Consider the following 20,312-nt stretch of genomic DNA (forward strand, 5'->3'; position numbering starts at 1 on the left):
GGGTAGGGGATCCTCATTACTGCAGGGTGGAGGTGGGAGTTTGGATACTCAGTAAACCTCCAGTGATACCATCCTATTGGAAAGGCAGGAATGCCTCATTACTACTCCCTGTGCGGCCTCCACTGATGCTGCTTTGAGGAAGTGAAGGTCCTGACTCTCCACTAGGCCTCCTGTGACACTACATCAGGGGGAAGGGGAAAGGGTATCTCATTAATACTACTGAGATTGGAGATCCAGGCTGTTCATGAGGTCTCCACTGATATCATGGAGGGGGGAGGGGAAGAGGAGGGATTTATTACCATCTAGCAGGATTGAAAGTCTCTTCTCCCTATTTGGCCTTCTCTCATACCACTCTGGCCAAGGTGGGGAGATGGTGGGTGTTGAGGCACCTTGTTATAGTCAGACAAAGAGGAAAGTGTTGGCTCTCCATTCATCCTGTGGTGACATGGGTGGGGGTGGGGCCATAAGTTTTTCTGCAATGTTTTGCCAGAGTAGAACAGTTACTGCCTTTAAATTTTCTGTATTGCTAATTGCCCCTTTCCTGGTCCTTTTTGGCTAGAGAAAGCAGACATTTGCTGGGACTTCCTTTGTCTGCATTTGTTGGTGTTTCCAAGTTGCAGACTTCTTCAGCTCCACAGCTGGGATATATGAAGCAAAAAGAACACCCAAGGAACTCATCATCATTTTGTCCCTTGGGTCTTGATGTCCTTAGTCCATCTGCCTTCTTCTCTTCACTTTTTGGTATCTTTTAATATATATTCCAGAGTTTTTAGTTGCATATAGTGGTAGGGATAGGGAAAAATACATCTACTTCATCTTCCTGGAACTGGAAGCCATCATGGAATTTTAACCCTTCCTCACTTTGCCTCTCATTATACCATTGATCTCCAGATGGGTTGTGACTAATAGGAATGTAAACTGAGACCAAAGTAGTATCTCGGTGACCTCCTTTTAGAGTCTGATTTTATTACCTGCCTCTGTTGTATCCAGGAGCATTAAGTGGTTCTGTTTGCCTACATTTCCTTGTCTCTTCCATTGTTATCCTTTCCTTGAACCAGATCTCTTGGGATTGGGTTGACAGCCAAGCAGTAAATTCTTAAACAAGTTTTCCTGAGCTTTAGAGTTAGAAGTCTTTAGAACTTAGCTTTCTCCAGAGAAAACTTTGCATGTGGTTGATGGTAATGTACATCTGTCCCAAATCTTTATAGAATAATTTACTTCGACATGTATATAGTGCAATAAAGTGTTTAGTGTCTAACTCATAGTGAGCCTTCAGTATATGATCATTATTGTCCATCTTTTCTCACTTTTAGATACTGACTGTTGCATCAAAGTCCTCAGTATAGAGGTTGTGTCCTATGATGCTTAAAAATACTGGTTTTGGTGGCATTGTGCCTGAATATCAGCCTCAGCTTTACTACTTACTAATCATGAGACCCTGACCAACAAAGATATTAACTTCATTGTGTTTTGTTTTTTTCACGTATAAAATGGGAAAAGTAATAGTCATTACTGAGAATTAAATGAGGTAATATTCTCTAGAACTTGGAAGAGTACCTTTAGATACACACATGCTCAGTTAATGTTGGTTTTTTATTATAGCAATGTCTTTAACATAAGAAGTTCCTTGAAGTCAGGGTCTATGCCTTATTTACGTCTGTATCCTCAACTTAATGGAGTTCCTGGTAGCTAATAGATACTTAAATGTTTGAATGGACAGATTCAGGCATGAATAATTAAACCAACTTATCTAGAGATGGCAACCTTAGGAGCAGCACAATATCAATAGTTATTTCTGAATAATGAAATTTCCTAGATTCATAAGAAATATCTTAGGGAAAGAGGTTTATTTTGTGTTTCTTTAATTCAGCCTCAGCTCTTACCACCATTGGGCCACCTACTGAGTTGATTACTTCTGAAGTCACTGCCAGAAGCTTTATGGTTAACTGGACTCATGCTCCAGGGGAAGTGGAAAACTATAGAGTCGTGTTTTATCCTACCAGGGGTGGAAAACCAGACGAGGTAATAAGATTTTCAAACCATTCTTTAGGTTCTCTCAAGGCTCTAGAGTAGTGAGAACAAGACAGAAATCACACACACACACATATATATATATATAATAAAGACCTTATTCTTCCACAAATATTGTGATGATTTGATGGAAATACCTTTCCATGTGTCCTTATTGTTCTCCCATCTCTCTGGGCTAGGTTATTTACACCTCTTCTCACGCCTCCATCAAATGCCCTGAAACCTGGTCAGGGTCTCCGTTTCTAATACAACTTGTTTTGCCTTTTTTTTCCTTTTTACCATTAACGAGCTCTAAATTAAGGACATTTAGGCCAGAGTCCCCTTTTACTATTCATACATCCTTCTACTTTGGAAAAAAGGTTTGAACTTTCTACCTGAATGAAATCTGTATGTTCCAAGTTCTGGGGTCTTATAATTTAGTTCTCTAGGGCTTGGAGTTTTTCCTGGACATTTGTGGAGAAGAGTGCAATGGAGAAGTCATAGTAAAGCAGTTGTGGCCAGCCTTTTTCACAGCTTGGCCAATAGAGGAGAGAGCACCTACTGTCAGATGATTGGATCCCTCTCCTTTCCTACTTTGGCAAAGAGCTTCACAGAGACTGATAGAATGTGATGGAATATCCCTTTCTTTTTGTTCCTCTAACCTCTGATTGACCTCAGCATGCTTCACAGTTTTCTCCTGTATGAGTTAGAGAAGTGGTTAGAGTTTTGGTTAGAGAAGTAGATCATAGACTTTTATATCATCTGGACTTAAAAAAAAAAGAAAAAAATCAGAGTGCTTCCAATGGTTCTAACTTTTTCATGACTAGTAAGTCTTTAAAATGATTTCCAAAGCTTCATGAAAACATATTACATGCCTTCTATTATTAAAGGGGTAGAACTAGAATAATAATTAGCTCGGGGTTGACAAAGTTTCCATTAGCTATTAAGTAAGAGACGTTCGGACACATTCCATAACAGCACATAGCTTCAAGGAGAATTGATGCCATGGTGGAAAAGAGGTTGGGGCACAAGAAAATATTTGATGAAATATTCTTGCTTGAGATGTTTTTGCTTCTTGTTTTAAATTTTTCATATGTAATATTCCATACTGTCATTCCTTGAACTATTCTTTAAACAGGTGGTGGTGGATGGAAGTGTATCTTCTACAGTGCTGAAAAACTTGATGTCTTTAACTGAATATCAGATAGCAGTCTTTGCAATATATGCCCACACTGCTAGCGAAGGCCTCCGGGGAACCGAAACTACACGTATGTGTTTAATTCTACTCAATTCTGATGCTGTGCGGCCTTATCTAGAGGCCTTTCCTAAGTTGAGTTGTATGTAAGTTGCAGTGTTACACACATTGAATCACATTCAGAGGAAATAGTTGCCGTGCTGTGCGTAGTAGAGTTCCATGTTATCACTGGAGTTTTTCAGGTGCTATGTATGGGGAGAGATGTTATAGAATTCTGGTTTGCTTGGAAGAGAGCAGTCTCTATGGTAAAGAATGCAGAAAGCATTCATTTGTTTATTAAGCAAATAATTAGTGAATGCCTTTGATGAACCAAACCCTGAGCTTGTGTTTGTCCGCATAAGCAATGCAGTAGTTCCATAGGTCTTCTGCCCAGTAGAATACCAATTTGTGCAAAATATGTTTGATCTATCTTCAAGATTCACATCATTGTAGTTAAAACGAGTTTTTAAAATACAAATAATTCCGTAGAGAGACCCAGATTTATGATATTCTGGTTACAAAAGTAGGCAGGGTCAGATTACAGAGGACCTTGGATTATATCTAGAAAATGTAATGCTTTATGTTTTTCACTGGCATCCTTTAAGCCAGGAATTTACAATTTATCCTTAATCCCTTCCTCCCTACTATCTAAATCTGGCCAGTCTTATTTCCAGTCCACTCTCCCATGCCTTATTGCCACTGATTTAGTCATTTCTCACAAATGTCTCTGATTGACTGTGTCAATAAGCATTTGTTCATTCAGTCACCCATTCTCCCATTTATTAAATGACCCAACAACCATTTTTTAAATGGCTGCTACCTGCCAGACTCTGTGCTTAGCAGTGGACATAAAATGATGTATAGAATAGCCTCCTTGCCCTTGAACAGCTACCAGACAAATGTGTCTGTCTTTACAGTGGGATGTAAGAAAACTAGATGTTCTTTCTTACCAGACATGCACTGTGTCTGCCCTCCAGAAGGGGCTTACATGGTTCATGTACACAGATTTAAGGATACAAATTATCTGAAAAAATCCCATGTTCACTTTATAGCTACTAACGCATAGATACTCTGAAAGCTGTGAGCATGTTTATACATGGCTTAAAAAAATCTTCTTTTGCAGTTGCTTTACCCATAGCTTCCAACCTTGAACTTTATGATGTAACTGAGAACAGTCTGCGTGTCAAGTGGAATGCAGTGGCTGGGGCGTCGGGGTACCTGGTCCTCTATGCCCCTCTCACAGAAGGTCTGGCTGGGGACGAGAAAGAGGTAAGCTGCCCTCCCTGCCAGAGTCCTAGAACCCTGGACTTCCTTAAAATGTACTCCCTATAAATAATTATGGTATAAAATCGTCAACTTGAAAAGATATTGCAAACTCTTCCCCCAAGTGGCTATTCCAGTTTACATGCTTCCCAGTAGAATATGATTGATTCTTTCCCCACATGCTCATAATACGTGGTATTTTCAGACTTTTGAAACGTTTGGCTAGTCTGTTGGATGTGCTCCATCGTTTCTTTCTTTTTAAATTTTCTGTTTCTTAGTGAGATTGAGCGTCTTTCTAGCGTCATTTGGAAGTCTCTTTTTTTGCCAAACTAGTTCAGGTCAACAACAAAATCCAAATGGGCAAAAGCTGTTTTAATCTTGATTTTTTTTTCCTTTTTTGCTTTTCTGAACTTTAAAATTTTTAAACTAATTTGAGAGGCAGAAAAGTACATCTCATTGTTTTGACTTTTTTTTACATTTACTTAATTCAAACAATAAATCTTTGCCCTTTTAAGTGATTTGTTTTAGTTCTCAGTTTTTAATTTCTAGGGGCAATTGGTATAATGCAGACATCCTAGAAATAAATAGAAATGGCCCATAACTTGTGAATCCTGAGTTCCAAAGCAAACAAGGTGGAAGGGATATGTAAGGTAGTCCCAGCCGAGAATTCAGTTTTCCCATATTGTAAAAAACCTGCCTTTTAATGACAGAAATCTTTAGACCCCCAAATATGGTGAATCTGAGCGTTAAAACAGAGTGTTGGCAGTATGTGGTCCTTCTATTTCCAAGGTTAAAAAATTAATGTCAGTTCTGCCTTTGTGTATGAACATGGATAAATCTGGACATATAGCATTGAAAGAAAAATCAAATTGTAAAAAGTTTGCACTGATAAGGTCCATTTATATACAGTGCTAAAGCATATGGAGCATAACTTTATATTGTTTGCAGATACATCTATGTGTATGTACAAGTACAAAAAAATGGATCCACACTTATTAACATCAGAGTAGAAGTGGTGAACAGTAAGAATGAGAAAGAGCATTTGTAGTATCTGAATATATTACTTATTTTTAAAAAACTGATCTGAAGTCAATCAGGCAAAATGTTGCTATTTATTAAATCTGACTAGTGGATACACCAGGGTGTGTTAGATTCTTTTATATGCACTTGCATATGTTGAGCTATTTTAAAGGTAAACATTTTAAATTGAAATATGTCAACTGTGTGATTGGCAACTGTGGAGGTTTGTTACTTTCTTCCTAAAACGTAAATAGAACTAATCTGTGACTTGTCATGCAACTGAGAAGATGTTGGCTAGTTTGAGCGATTCCAAAGGTCAGAAAGTTATCCCAGAATAAAAAAAACACATTGCCAAGCTGGGCCTCAAATTGGTTTGTCTCTTCTGAATCCTGGAAGGGACTTGCCATCCAACTGGACAGACCTCCTTGTTGAATGGGACAGCAAAACTGGCTCAACTCCATCGGGCGTGCTGTGGCAACCGGGCGTCCGGCCAGGTGGCTGGCTAGAACCAGCCTAGTGTGACAGATGCACGTGTGGCCCTGCCTCCAGCCTCCTGCCCTGAAGCTGGCACCCCTTCTAGAATACATTTCTGATTTAGTTCCACCCCCACAGTTCTGGGGACCATATACTTGACACTGTTATTCTGGTGTCATTTGCTGTTTGTCCAGCTGTAAGGAGTTATCCTAAGATAGCGTGCAAGGGTTGATTCAGTTTTATACGGTTCCATGGTATCTGTTCTTAATATAAAATGACACGAGACAATGAAATTAATATGACTCAAGCCATTTGATGAAAGGGCCATGAGGGTACATGGTGTCTCACCTGCCACCTTTATTCAGTTCCACTCTGTGCAGCATCAGTCATACACCTTGGCAAATGATCTGACAACAGTGTGTTCTTTTCAGATGAAAATTGGAGATACCCACACAGATATTGAATTGGGTGGATTGTTACCCAATACGGAATACACAGTGACGGTTTATGCCATGTTTGGAGAAGAGGCCAGTGATCCAGTTACAGGACAAGAAACAACCTGTGAGCAGATGCCGTCACTCAGATGAAATGCTGTCATAATACAAATGTTGGGTTGTTTATTGGAAATACTGGTTTAGGTTGTAACTTAAGAAAATGTAAATTTTATTTAGGGGATATAAATGTACATCTTCTAGGCCTGAATTATGAGAGATAGGCAGTATAAGCAACTTCTGGATAATTCCATCAGTGTCTTTGCCTAAATCTAAATGGTAGGATGGACTGTAGAGGAAAGAGCATGGGCTTTGGAGTCAGAGCAGCCAAGATTGGAATCCCAGCTCAATCATATCTTCACTAAGTGATAATAGGTGAGTTATGTAACTTTAAAAAGTCAATAAAAGGAGAAACAGTAATCTTACATCATAGAGTGGGTGTAAGATTAAATGCAGTAGTACATGTGAAAGCACTTAGCACCTCATCAGTATTTGCTGCTTCCTACTTTTAATATCAACATTTACAAATTTTTAAAAAAATCTTTGCTGTCCTTCATATCAGAGGCCATTATTACTATAATTAGTTTTTTAAAAATTGAGTGAAAATTTTATTGGCAAGTCTATGTAGGAAATTCATACTATCTTTATGAAATATAAATGCTTTATCTATTTTTTTTTAATAAATGGGTACCATACCACCATGGCATACTAATAAGGCTTGCCATGTACCATTGCAAGTATGGCTCTACTTGTGGCTTTTTAAAATATAAAAAGGTGCAGGGAGACTTGGAGTTCTGCCTGGCCTCTTTACCACCCTAAGCCTTGTGGGGAGATGAGTAGTACAATTTCTGCAGTGTCTTTGCCTCTAAGACTACTTGGGAAATACACATAGAAGGTGAGAGATAAGGGAAAAGTTCTCCCCACGTCCACCTTTTATTACTCCAAGCTGTGTTACTATCACTGTTCAGAGAAAGACCAAGGTAATACAAACAACAAACAAACAAAAAACTGAGAAAGCCTCAGGCCAAAGAAGAAAATGCATAAATAATGCCTGTAAGCATGTAACATCCACTTGGCTTAGTGAACTGTGGGACCCTGTCAGTTTGAAAGAAGTCTTATTTTTCAACTTCTCATCTCTCTTTGACTGAGTTTGCTCACTGCTTTATTATTATTATTTTTAAATGTACATGACCTTTCCCCAGCATTAGCAGTTGATTAAAAAAAGATGTCCTGGGTACCTCTTCCCGAGGTTGGCATTTTTATGCATGGAGGAAACTCAACAATGTTCTTCCAACACTGCCAAATTTAAATTCAGAAAAGTCAGAGCTAAGTGTGTAGAAGACAAAAACAATTATTTTTCTTTTTTCTCTCTAGCCCTTTATATTAGGAGGGTCACGAAGTCCTACAGGCCCGTTGTTGTCAAGGAATTAGCGTATTTTGAACTAATGAAAAAATTGGCCTTTGGTTAATGACAAGAAGTGGCCATCGTGCTTTGTGGTTATGGCTGTCACCTGTAATGATTTAACTTCAAGATTTTTGCTCTTCTGGCTCTACCAGAACTACTTGAGTTCATGTTTTATGTATGGAGAGAGAGAGAGAAGGAGAGAGAGAGCAAAGGAGAGAAACAGGGACAGAGAGAGAAGACTCATACTAGTTACATCACAGACTCTGAAATAAATTGCCTGGGTTAAATTCTAACTGTTCTTCTGTTCCAACTAACTGTGTGACCTTGGCCAAGATACCTAATCTCTCTGAGCCTCAATTTCCTCATCTATATATTGGGAATAGTAATTTTAAACTCGAAGTCTGATGTAAGGATTTATTGAGTTAATGTATGTCAGACTCAGGGAAAGTACTCGATGTTAACAGATGTTATTACCCTTAATGTGCAAAAGCTTATGTTGCTTTTAGAGTATTGATAATTTTCAATCTGTTGAATCAGAAGGGGGTCCTTGAAGAATTGTTCAAAGACTCTAGTATTGATGGTTAGAAATCTGCAGAGATACCAATTCTTTGACTAAGTTTAAATCAGTGATAAAATGTTTATTTAATCTCACAAAACCATTATGATTTAAGTGACAAATATTTACTGAGTTCTCACTGTGTTGGGGATAAAGCTGGGAACAAAATTAACCCAAATTCCACCAATCCGCTGAGATTGTAATATGCTGGGGGAAAGAGTCAGTAAACCAATAAAGGTGCAATAAAAAAAAGCAAGGAAAAGAGATAGTTTTGGCATGGGAGAATTATTTTAAATTAGATGATCATGGAGAGCCTCACTAAGTAGATCATATATGTTTGGAAGTCTTAAAAAGGTGAGGAGACCAACCAATCAGATATCTGGGGGAAAGAGTATTCAAGGCTGGCGGGATAGCAAATGCAATGACCTTATATTTGAACATGCTTGGCCAGTTCCAGCACCAGAAAGGATGCCAGCAAATGACATGAGCAAAGAAGAAAGGGCTAGAAGATGGGGTTAGTGAGATGGCAGAGGACCAGGTATGTGGAGACTTGCACACTATTGTAAGACTGTGGGTTGACTCTGAGGGAGTCGGGAAGCCAGTTGGAGGGTTTTGCACAGAGGAGTGAAATGATCTGATGTACATTTTTAAAGGATCACTCTAACTGCTCACTTGAGAAGAGCTGTAGTGAGGGGGAAAGGGAAGCAGAGCTATCAGCTGGGAAATTATTGCAAAAATCCAGGCCAAGAGGTGATATGCCTTTTCCCAAAATGGTAGCAGTGGGGAGTGAAGAGAAGTGGGCAGATTCTGGATATATGGTGAAGGAATTGATGATAGATTGGAACTGGGCTGTGAGAGAAAAAGGAAGCCAGGTTGACTCCAAGTTTTTTGGTCTGATTGATGGAAAGAATAGAATTTCCATTTACTCAAAGGAAAAAGTGAAAGGAGAGAGGTTAAGAGGGAGATGGTTAACCTCTCTCCTTTGTAGGTGTCCTGGCTTTTGATCCAATGGTTTTGTTATTTACATCAGACTGTGATAATAGCACTTCTGAGAGAAAATAGACTTAGAGAATTAACCTACATCTTATTTATTTCAAAGCATGGGTAACATTACTATTTACACTCAAAAAGGGACTATTTTTTCTTAAATGAGAGCACATTATTGAATTTTTGTGAGACAATTCAATTCACTGGTTATTTTAGGGTTAGAAGTTATTTTCTGGATGATTATTTTTCATGTGTTAGTTCAGAAGTTAAGATATTGTTTCTTGACTTTTTACATTTATGTTATTTACATTTTTTTTCCTATTCCATTACTGCAAAGTGCCTTTAAGTCCACCAGAAAATCTGAGAATCTCCAATGTTGGCTCGAACAGTGCTCGATTAACCTGGGACCCGACTTCAATGAAGGTTGTTGGTTACCGAATTTTATATAACAGTGACGATGAGACCGAAATCAATGAGGCAAGTTGTGGAAAGTGAACTATATTATCTGGGTTGTTGTATATTAGTCATCTACTGCTACATCCCAAAACACAGTGGCTTAAAACTGTGATAATCCTTTGTTATCTCTCACAATTACTGTGCGTCAGGACTTGGGGACAGTGTTGGAAGAACAGTTCTGGCTTTGGGTCTCTCATAGGGTTGTAGCCAGATGGTGGCAAGAGCGGGAGCCATCTGTTCGGGTTTTTTTGGTAGCAGATATTTATTTTTTATTGTGAATAATAACATATATACAAGAAAAGCAATGAATTTCAAAGCACACTGCAACAATTAGTTATACAACAGATTTCAGAGTTTGCTATGGGTTAGAGTGTCACAGTTTTAGGCTTTTCCTTCTAATGGAGCCATCTTGAAGGGCGTTTTACTCACATATCCGGTGTCTGGTCTGGGAAGACTGAAATGGCTCGGAGCAGAAACCGCTTGTTGTATCCTTAGGAAGACTCTTTGTTTACATGATCTCTCCAGTATGGCAGCTTCAGGGAAGTTGAGCTTTTTACGTGTTGGCCCAGCAGTCCCAAAACATGTGTCCAAACAGAGAGAGCCACATGGAAGACATATCACCTCTAATGATCTAGAATCGGAAGCCACTGTGACCTTGACCATTGTCCATTGGTAGGGGAGGACAGGAGAGATTATAAGGTGGGGAGGAGCTTAGGTCCCTGCGTGCTGGGAGGCTTGTTAGTCATATTTTAAGAGGGGCATGTGGGATGGGAAATATATATATATATATATATATATTAATATGACTGTCTTTGGAAAATACAAGCTGCCACAGTGGTGGGAGGATGTATCTATAGAAATATTAAACTGAAGTAATGTCAGTGTTATCTAGATTGTATCTCTGTTTTGGGCAAGTTGGCATCTGAAAGACCTAAGTGAGCTAGTTGAGTTTAAACTGAGAAATATGTGGTTCCAGTTTTGTGTAGGAAAATATTTTCAAATCATAGAAATTATGAAAACCAATGAAGACATAGGACCTTGCACACAGTGACAGATATTTTTGATTCTATTTCCTTGGTAGTATGTTTTTGTAGGATAGATAGTAAAAATATTTTAATTTTTTATCTTATTTTGGTCCAAGAAGCTAGCACAGAGGGAAGTCTGCGGGATTACATCATTTCTATTTTCTGATCAAATGAAGTAAATATTTTCTTATACAAAGACATACTTTTTCCTACAACTACATTCAAGCTGTATTTTACTGGATACTCTCTCATACTGGACATTGGACAACAGGTGGACAATATCTGCATGTTTGCTAATGTCCCAGAAATACTGTTCAAATAGATACATCTTTCGTTAGCCTTTACAAATCCTGAGAGCAACTATTTTTGATGAGTGTGGGATAATTTTAGACTAGATGCTCTGTTTTTGAAGATAGGAGCCTGGAGTAGGAAAAGATTGAGATGAAAAAACAAACAATGAGCTATAGGTTTTTATTTGTCACTGTCTTGGTCTGCCAGAGCTGCGGCGACAAATAACCACTCACTAGTGTTGTTTAAGCAGATAGAATTTATTGGCACATGGTTTTAGAAGTCAGAGTCTTAAATCAAGAACTTGGCAAGACCATCTTTGTCTTGGAGTCTGTAGCATGCTGGTGATGGTTTGCCACCATCTTTGGGGTTCCCTGAATTTCACCTCTGCCTTCATCACACGGCAATGTCTTTGATTTCCTGTGGCTTTCTTTGACTTCTAGCTTCTGTGTCTTCTGACTTCTTCCAGTTTCTGGTTTCTACCGAGTGACTATTTCTGAATTTCCTCTCTTTATAAGGCCTTCAGTTGTATGGATTAAGACCCATCCTGATTCAATCTGGCCATAGCTTAACTCATAAAAACATCTTCAAAAGGTCCTGTTTACAAATGGGTTCGCACCCACAGGAATGATGATTAAGATTATGAACATGTCTTTTGTTGGATTACCTGAGTCATTCTACCACAGTCACCAACAATAGATTGACTGCTCTCCTAAGAGTTGCAAATCCAACTGGTGGATAATGTAAATGAGTGAGATGGGTTATTCCACATGTAGAAAAAGTCACATCTGCAAAGAAATACACTCTCTCCTGTTTTTCTTGAAGCATGAGTCTCATTTAAGCTATATTTTGTATTCTCACTTTTGGGACATGGATATAGAAGTTATCCTCTACTCTAAGACAGTCAACAATTCAAGACTGATAATGACAGTGGACACTTGTCTTCTGTGGCAGGCATGCTAAGGCATGGTGGGGACTGATGTGCTGGGGAGCGCATGTCCATCTGAAAGGCAGCCAGAATCAGTGCCTGCAGATGGCTGCCTTACAGAACTTAATGCTGTCAAAGCATAACTTGCCGAACTAAGGACAGGAGCCATCTCAGATAGCCTACACTGTGAGAGGGTCTGGAAGAAATGCGTAAACATGATGGCAAATTAACTGCTGCCATGTGAGCTTTATAAATGCAAAGACTGCAATTCTGAACTCCAAGACACAAGCCCAGTTCCTGACAGCGATGACTCAGCCACAGAGCTGAGAGCAGAGCCCAAGTCCCTCATTCCTCAGCAGGGACACTTTCCTTGCCCCCCCCAAATTATGCTGTAGTTTAGCTAGATGGTTTCAGTAATTATTCTCAAGATAGTTGCATAACCATGAGATCATGGTTATTTTTAATCATTTCCCCAAATTCCTCTCTTGTGTTAAAAATGCTACCAAACAAAATCAATTCCAGAACTATTTTTAAACATGATTATAATTTTGATATAAACATGTGATACCCAAAGGTTTTCATTTGATGAAATAAAATAATCAATGCTGAAATAATGTAAAATATAGTTTGATGAGTGCCAAATAGGAATGCTTTAATAAATAAACTGGATCGTGGGTTGAAGCACTATGTAGCCCTGAAAAACATGTTCTTAAATATAAGCCAATTCTGTATGTGTGACTCCATTGTAAGTAGGACCTTTTGATGAGGCTACTTCAGTTAAGGTGTGATCCGTGGCAGTGGGTCTTAATCCCATTACTAGAGGCCTTATAAGTGGAATGACATTCAGACACACAGAGAGAAAACCATAGAAAGCAAGCAGCTGAAACAGAGCCCAGAAGAGAAGGGAGAGACCAGAAGGCGCTACCATGTGCCTTGTCATGTGACAGAAGAGCCAGGGATCACCAGCAGCCAGCCCCAGAACAGCACAGTATTCTTGGAGGAAAACATCACCTTGATGATGTCTTGATTTATATATTTTCCTAGCTTCAAAACCATGAATGAATAAATTCCTATTGTTTAACCCAACCCATTGCATGATATTTGCTTGCACAGTCTAGAAAACTAAAACAGGTTATATAATAAATATATATATATATATATTTCCACTTTTAGTGTCTGGGCGTACCTACAAAATATTGATTTTAACAGTTTATGTATTAAAATTTTTACCTCTTTGCAAATTCTCATTTGTCACAGATTTGAGATTTAGAAATGAAGTCAAGGCCTAACTATATGTTGCAGGCTAATTAGTTAAGCTTTTGGGTCTCAGTTTCCTAATTTGTAAAATGGATTTAGGATGGGGTGGGGCACTAAATTAGGCAAGGTATATCAAGTCCCTGACATATTGTAGTGCTTAATAAATCTTAGCCCTTTTTTTTTTTTGCATGGGTAGGCACCAGGAACTGAACCTGGGTTTCTGGCATGGCAGGCAAAAACTCTGCCTGCTGAGCCACCGTCTCAGTACCCAATAAATCTTAGCTCTTACAACTCAACACAGATAGCAATATACAAATACAGTTTTGTAGAACATGTTTTGACATGTTCATATTGTATATTTCAAATATGAATTTGTCTTTTCTCTGAGTTTAAATAAAGAAGCTGTACAGTAAATAGTGTTTAAATTCTAGGTATTAAATGATTTTCCTTGGGTGAGTTCCTTAAGTTTTTGGAGTCTCATTATTTCTATCTTCAAATCGGGAGTTGTATTAGTTTCCTGGCTGCTAAAACAAATACCATACAATGGGTTGGCATAACAGCCAAAAGTTACTGGCTCGTAGTTTTAGAAGCTGGAAGGTTTGCTTTCTCCTGGGGTTGGTGTCTTCTGGCTGAATGGCAATCTTTAGGGTCCCTTGTCTTTTTCATCACATGGCAATGCAGATGATGGTGTTTTCTTTCTCCTATGGGTTAGTTGACTTCCTGCTTCAGGCTCCCTGGAGCTTCCTTTTCATGCCCAATTTCTTTTTTTTAAACTTTTTTTTATTAATTAAAAAAAATTAACAAACAAAATATTTAGATATCATTCCATTCTACATATACAATCAGTAATTCTTAATATCATCACATAGTTGCATATTGATCATTTCTTAGTACATTTGCATCGATTTAGAAAAAGAAATAAAAAGACAACAGAAAAAGAAATAAAATGATAATAGAGAAAAAAAAAGACTATGCATACCATATCCCTTATCCCTCACTTTCATTTACCACTATTCCAAACTGAATTTATTTTAACATTTGTTCCCCCTATTATTTATTTTTATTCCATATGTTCTACTCTTCTGTTGATATAGTAGCTAAAAGGAGCATCAGACATAAGGTTTTCACATTCACAGAGTCTCATTATGAAAGCTATATCATTGTTCAATCATCATCAAGAAACATGGCTACTGGAACACAGCACTACATTTTCAGGCAATTCCCTCCAGCCTCTCCACTACATCTTGAACAACAAGGTGATATCTACTTAATGTGTTAAGAATAACCTCCAGGATAACCTCTCGACTCTGGAATCTCTCAGCCATTGACACTTTGTCTCATTTTACTCTTCCCCCTTTTGGTCGAGAAATTTCTCTCAATCCCTTGATGTTAATTCTCAGTTCATTCTAGGGTTTTTCTCAGTCCCTTGATGCTGAATCTCAGCTCATTCCAGGATCTCTGTCCCACGTTGCCAAGAAGGTCCACACCCCTGGGAGTCATGTCCCACGCAGAGAGGGGGAGGATTGTGAGACTGCTTGTCATGTTGCACGCCCAATTTCTTTTGCTTCTAAGAACTTTGGCTATATTGGATTAAGGCCTGCCATCCCTCAGTTTGGGCACACCTTAGCTAATAACGTCTTTGAATGTCCTATTTACAAATGAATTTACACCCACAGGATCAGGGTTTGGGACCTTAACATGCCTTTTGTGGGGGACATGACTCAGTTCCCAACAGGGGTAGTATTAGCTGCACATACAGAACCATGGTAAAGAATGGATTAAGGCATGTAAAGCAATCATAGTGTCCCAGCCAGAGTAAACACTAAGTGCTAAGAATTATCTGTAAAATTGTTAGGCCCTGATTTCGAAAAAGATAATAAATTATTTCAGTGTAATCAACACCCCAAAACACAGTAGCTTAAAATAACGGTCCATGGTTATGCAACTTGGACAGGAGTTGGTGCAGATAATTCATCTCTGCTCTATGAGGTATCAGCTGCAGAGATGCTTGTAACCATCTGGGAGCTTGACTGGGCTGGAACTTCTTAGATGACTTCACATCCATGTCTGGCACCTTAGCTGGAGCCGCTGGAAAGGCTGTGCCTCTCTCTCCAGCAGTACCAGTCCGGGTGCCAAAGGGGTAAAAATGGAAGCTTCTCTGCAGGATTCGCACTTGCATTTTGACCGGCAATTGGACAGATTTATAAATGGTCCTGGGGCTGGCCCTTACTTTTTATTTATTATTATTATTTTTTTACATGGGCAGCCCTGGGAAACAAACCTGGGTCTCTGGCATGGAAAGTGAGAATTCTGCCACTGAGCCACTGTCTCACTGTCCTAGCCCTTATTTTATTTTTTTAAATTTTTTGTTTTAAACATAACAACATTAAAACACGAATATTTTTACCATATGATCATTCCATTCTTGGTATATAAACAATAGCTCACAATATTATCACATAGTTGTATATTCATCACCATGATCACCTCTCAGAACATTTGCATCAATCCAGAAAAAGAAATAAAAAGAAAAAAGAAAAAAATTTGTACATACTGTACCCCCTACCCCTTCCCCTCACCAATCACCAGCATTTCAATCTACTAAATTTATTTTAACATTTTTCCCCCTATTATTTATTTTTAACCCATATGTTTTACTTATCTGTCCATAAGGTAGATAAAAGGAGCATCAAACACAAAGTTCTCACAATCACACAATCACATTGTGAAAGCTGTGTCCTTATACAATTATCTTCAAGAAACATGGCTATTGGAACACAGCTCTACATTTTCAGGCAATTCCCTCCAGCCTCTCCATTATACCTTAACTAAAAAGATGATATCTATATTATGTGTAAGAATAATCTCCAGGATAACTTCTCAACTCTATTTGAAATCTCTAAGCCATTGACACTTTATTTTGTCTCATTTCACTCTTCCCCCTTTTGGTCGAGAAGATTTTCTCAGTCCCTTGATGCTGAGTCCCAGCTCATTATAGGATTTCTGTCCCACGTTGCCAAAATGGGTCCACACCCCTGGAAGTCATGTCCCACATAGACAGGGGGAGGGCAGTGAGTTTGCTTGTTGTGTTGGCTGAGAGAGAGATAGGCTACATCTAAGCAACAAAAGAGGTTCTCTTGGGGGTGACTCTTAGACCTAATTTTAAGTAGCTTTATCCTATCCTTTGTGAGGTTGTTTCATATGAATGAACCCCAAGATTGAAGGCTCAGCCTATTGCTTTGGTTGTCCCCACTGCTTGTGAGAATATCAAGAATTCTCCACTTGGGAAAGTTGAATTTCCCCCCTTTCTCACCATTCCCCCAAGGGGACTTTGTAAATACTCTTTTATTCACTGTTGAAATCATTCTGGGATTTATGTGGGCATCACTGTGGACAAACCTACACAATCTCATGCCCTAATCAAGGCTCTATGTACTTATGGTGTTCAATTAAGTTGTGCACATAGGTTATATTATGAAATGCACTAGTCAAAATATAAATTTTGTACCAAATAAACATTTTTTGCTTTAATCTCACACATAAATTAAAATTTTAAAATATGAATTACTATCTATTTTCAGCACCCTACAATATTGACATTTCTTTGTTCTACCTCATGCAAAAACATCTTTTAATTTGTACTTTAGTCACCATCCATATATACTCTAGGATTCCTAGATCATACCATCTCAGTCTTTATTGTCTATCTTTCCTTCTGACTTCATTTGTTTCCCCAGCAGTCCTCCCTCTATCATTCTCACATTCAGCTTCATTCAGTGTTCTAACATTATTGTATTACAGTTAGGTAGTATTGTGCTATCTATTTCTGAATTTTTACAGTCAATCCTGTTGTACAATCTGTATCCCTTCAGTTCCAATTACCCAGTATCTACCTTATTCCTATCTCTTGATGGCCTTTGTTCTTAACTGAAGTTCTCCAAGTTCATTCATTAATGTTATTTCATATCAGTGAAACCATACAGCATTTGTCCTTTTGTTTCTGGCTAATCTCACTCAGCATAATGTCCTCAAGGTCCATATATATTGTTACATACTTCATAACTTTATTCTGTCTTACAACTGCATAATATTCCATCTTATGTATATACCACAGCTTGTTTAGTCACTCGTCTGTTGATGGACATTTTGGCTGTTTCCATCTCTTCAAATTGTAAATAATGCATCTATAAACATAGATGTGCAAATGTCCTTTGTCCTCTGGGTAAATACCTAGCAATGGTATTGCTGGGTCATATGGCAAATCTATACTTAGCTTCCTAAGAAACCACCAAACTGCCTTCCACAGCGATTGCCCGTTTGACATTTCCACCAACAGTGGATAAGTGTGCCTCTTTCTCCACATCTTCTCCAGCACTTGTTGTCTTCTGTTTTATTGATAATGGCCATTCTGGTGGATGTGAGATAATATCTCATTGAGGTGTTGATTTGCATTTCCCGAATAGCCAGGGAAGTTGAACATCTTTTCATGTGCCTTTTGGCCATTTGTATTTCCTCTTCTGAGAAGTGTTTGTTCATGTCTTTTGCCCATTTTGTAATTGGGTTGTCTGTCTTTTTGTTGTTGAGTTGAACAATCTTTTTATATATTCTGGATACTAGACCTTTGTCTGATATATCATTTCCAAATATTGTCTCCTGTTGTGTAGGCTGTCTTTGTACTTTCTTGATGAAGTTCTTTGATGCACAAAAGTGTTTAATTTTGAGGAATTCCCACTTCTTTCTTTCTTCAATGCTCATGCTTTGGGTATAAGGTCTAGGAAGCTGCTTCCTATTTTAAGATTTATAAGATATTTCCCTACATTTTCTTCTAAAAGTTTATGATCTTCTAAAAGTTTTAATTTTTGGGTCTTTGATCCATTTTGAGTTATTTTTTTTTGTATGGGGTGTGAGATATGGATCCTCTTTCATTCTTTTGCATGTGGCTATCCAGTTCTCTAGGCACCATTTATTGAAGAGACTGTTTTGTCCCAGGTGAGTTGGCTTGACTGCCTTATCAAAGATCAATTGTCTATAGATGAGAGGGTCTATATCTGAACACTCTGTTTGATTCCATTGGTCACTGTATCTATCTTTATGCCTGGTCCTTATTTTAGATTGAGCCATTTCTTATTCCTTTTAAAATGGCTCTTCATTTTCATTTTCTTATTCTACTCACTTAAAAAAAATTACAATCCACCATACAGCATTGAATAAGCTAAAGGTTCTGCCCTTGAAGGGCTCTAGGCAGATGATAGACATTAAACAAGTACACAAAGAAATAAATAATTTCAGGCTGTGGTTGGTGCTAGGGAGGAAACGAACAAGGAGTATTTTGGAGGCATAACCCTATTAAACTTGGTGGAGAGAGAAAATTTCTCTGAGGTTTTGAAAAGAATTAGGGAATGAGAATCCTAGACAGAATGAATAGCATGTGCAAAGGCCCTGCAGTGGGAAAGATGTGGTCCTGATTGAAGCCAGCTTGTCTCAAGAATGGTGTGTCATTAAGAGTGACATGGAAGAGGGACAGTGTCCAGATTGTTCAAGTCTAAGGGATCATGGCAGGGAGCTTGTTTTTGATTTGGAGGGCAATGGCAAGCCAATGAAGATTTTAAGAAGGGAAGGGAGGCATTTTATATTTTATCAAGATTACCTTGACTGCCATGAGCAAACATGTAGAGTGGGCTTAGTCACCTTCCCTATAACCTCAGGTTTCATTGAGATTAGTCATCGCTAGTAATTGTAAGCTCATCTCATTGATATTGCTGCAAAATGTCCCTTGAAAACATTTCAAGCAGGACCCTTCATGGTGACCTTCTCTCAGGTAAACTCATTCACTTCTTCAGTTCCCCAGACTATCACTAGAGCTAGGTCCTAGTGTACCTACCACATAGGTTTTTGTGAAGACTAAAGGAGTGGATGTGTGCAAAATGTCTTAGGTGGGGATAGCATTTATTTAGACTACAATATGCTCCAACCCCAGACTATGCAGCCCCAAACTGGACTTCTCAATTATTTTCTAAGCTAACAAAGCTATGTCTAATCTTTCCCTGGCCCTGAGGATGACTTTGTCTTCTCAAAGCCTGCCCTCATTTATAGTTTCTTTCCCAAGATCTGTGGCTTAGTTGTCAAGTTCTTTTTCTTGTCTTTCCTCTTATCCTCAAGAGTTATCCCTTATGTGCCCTAAAGAGGTTAGTATGTATTTTTTCCCCAAAATGTCTTTCCATGGAAGATAAAGGGATATTTCAGATATTTTCTATATTCTGTAATACTCATATTTCCTGATTCTCCCCTTTCCTGCTTGCTCACCTGTTGGAGCGACTCTTATCAGAGTTATTAGCTTAGCAGTGAAGCTGCAAATTGGATGTTCCTAGAAGATCAGTCCAGAAACATTCTATTTATTTACATCAGCCCCATTACCTTCACTTAATTTGTCTGCACTTTAGTTTCTCTTTCTTTAAATGAGTGAAAATAATGTTGATTGCCAAATTCTCCTGAGAATTAACTAACAGCATATAAGATTAGAAACGTGTATATAGAAAGTCGGCTAGTTTCATAATTGGCTGATTTCTTTTTGCAGTATTTCTAACTCTGCTGCTTGCCAAGTGAGTTCTAGATGATAGTATAGTTATTTCTGTTTCCAGTATTTTGAACGTAGCTCTCACGCGTTCTCTGTTTGCAGGTTGAAGTCGATCCTATCACTACATTCCCTCTGAAGGGCTTGACCCCCCTCACAGAGTATAATGTTGCCATATTCTCTCTCTATGATGAAGGACAGTCGGAGCCTCTAACTGGAACGTTTATCACAGGTAAGCCTTAGCAAGGTTTTGAAAAGTTTTCAAGAACAACTGTATAGAAACCAGAACATGGAGCAGCTTCTTCAATTGTGATTTTGAAGAGATTGCATTTTAATTACTTTTTTAT

General features: G+C 38.4%; 1 protein-coding gene across 4 annotated transcripts in view; it reads left to right on the forward strand.

Moving 5' to 3' along the window:
* COL14A1 (collagen type XIV alpha 1 chain) overlaps positions 1–20,312 on the forward strand; it is a 219,066-nt gene that overhangs the window by 70,329 nt on the left and 128,425 nt on the right. For all 4 annotated transcript variants that reach the window (XM_077167556.1, XM_077167558.1, XM_077167557.1 and 1 more), the window contains exons 10-15: positions 1,871–2,022; positions 3,149–3,278; positions 4,368–4,513; positions 6,433–6,562; positions 9,778–9,917; positions 20,071–20,197. In XM_077167556.1, coding sequence (XP_077023671.1) covers positions 1,871–2,022; positions 3,149–3,278; positions 4,368–4,513; positions 6,433–6,562; positions 9,778–9,917; positions 20,071–20,197 — 825 coding nt within the window. The remainder of the gene's footprint in view (positions 1–1,870; positions 2,023–3,148; positions 3,279–4,367; positions 4,514–6,432; positions 6,563–9,777; positions 9,918–20,070; positions 20,198–20,312) is intronic.

This window comes from Tamandua tetradactyla, chromosome 6 (genome assembly GCF_023851605.1).
Source record: "Tamandua tetradactyla isolate mTamTet1 chromosome 6, mTamTet1.pri, whole genome shotgun sequence".
NCBI classification, from domain to species: Eukaryota; Metazoa; Chordata; class Mammalia; order Pilosa; family Myrmecophagidae; genus Tamandua; species Tamandua tetradactyla.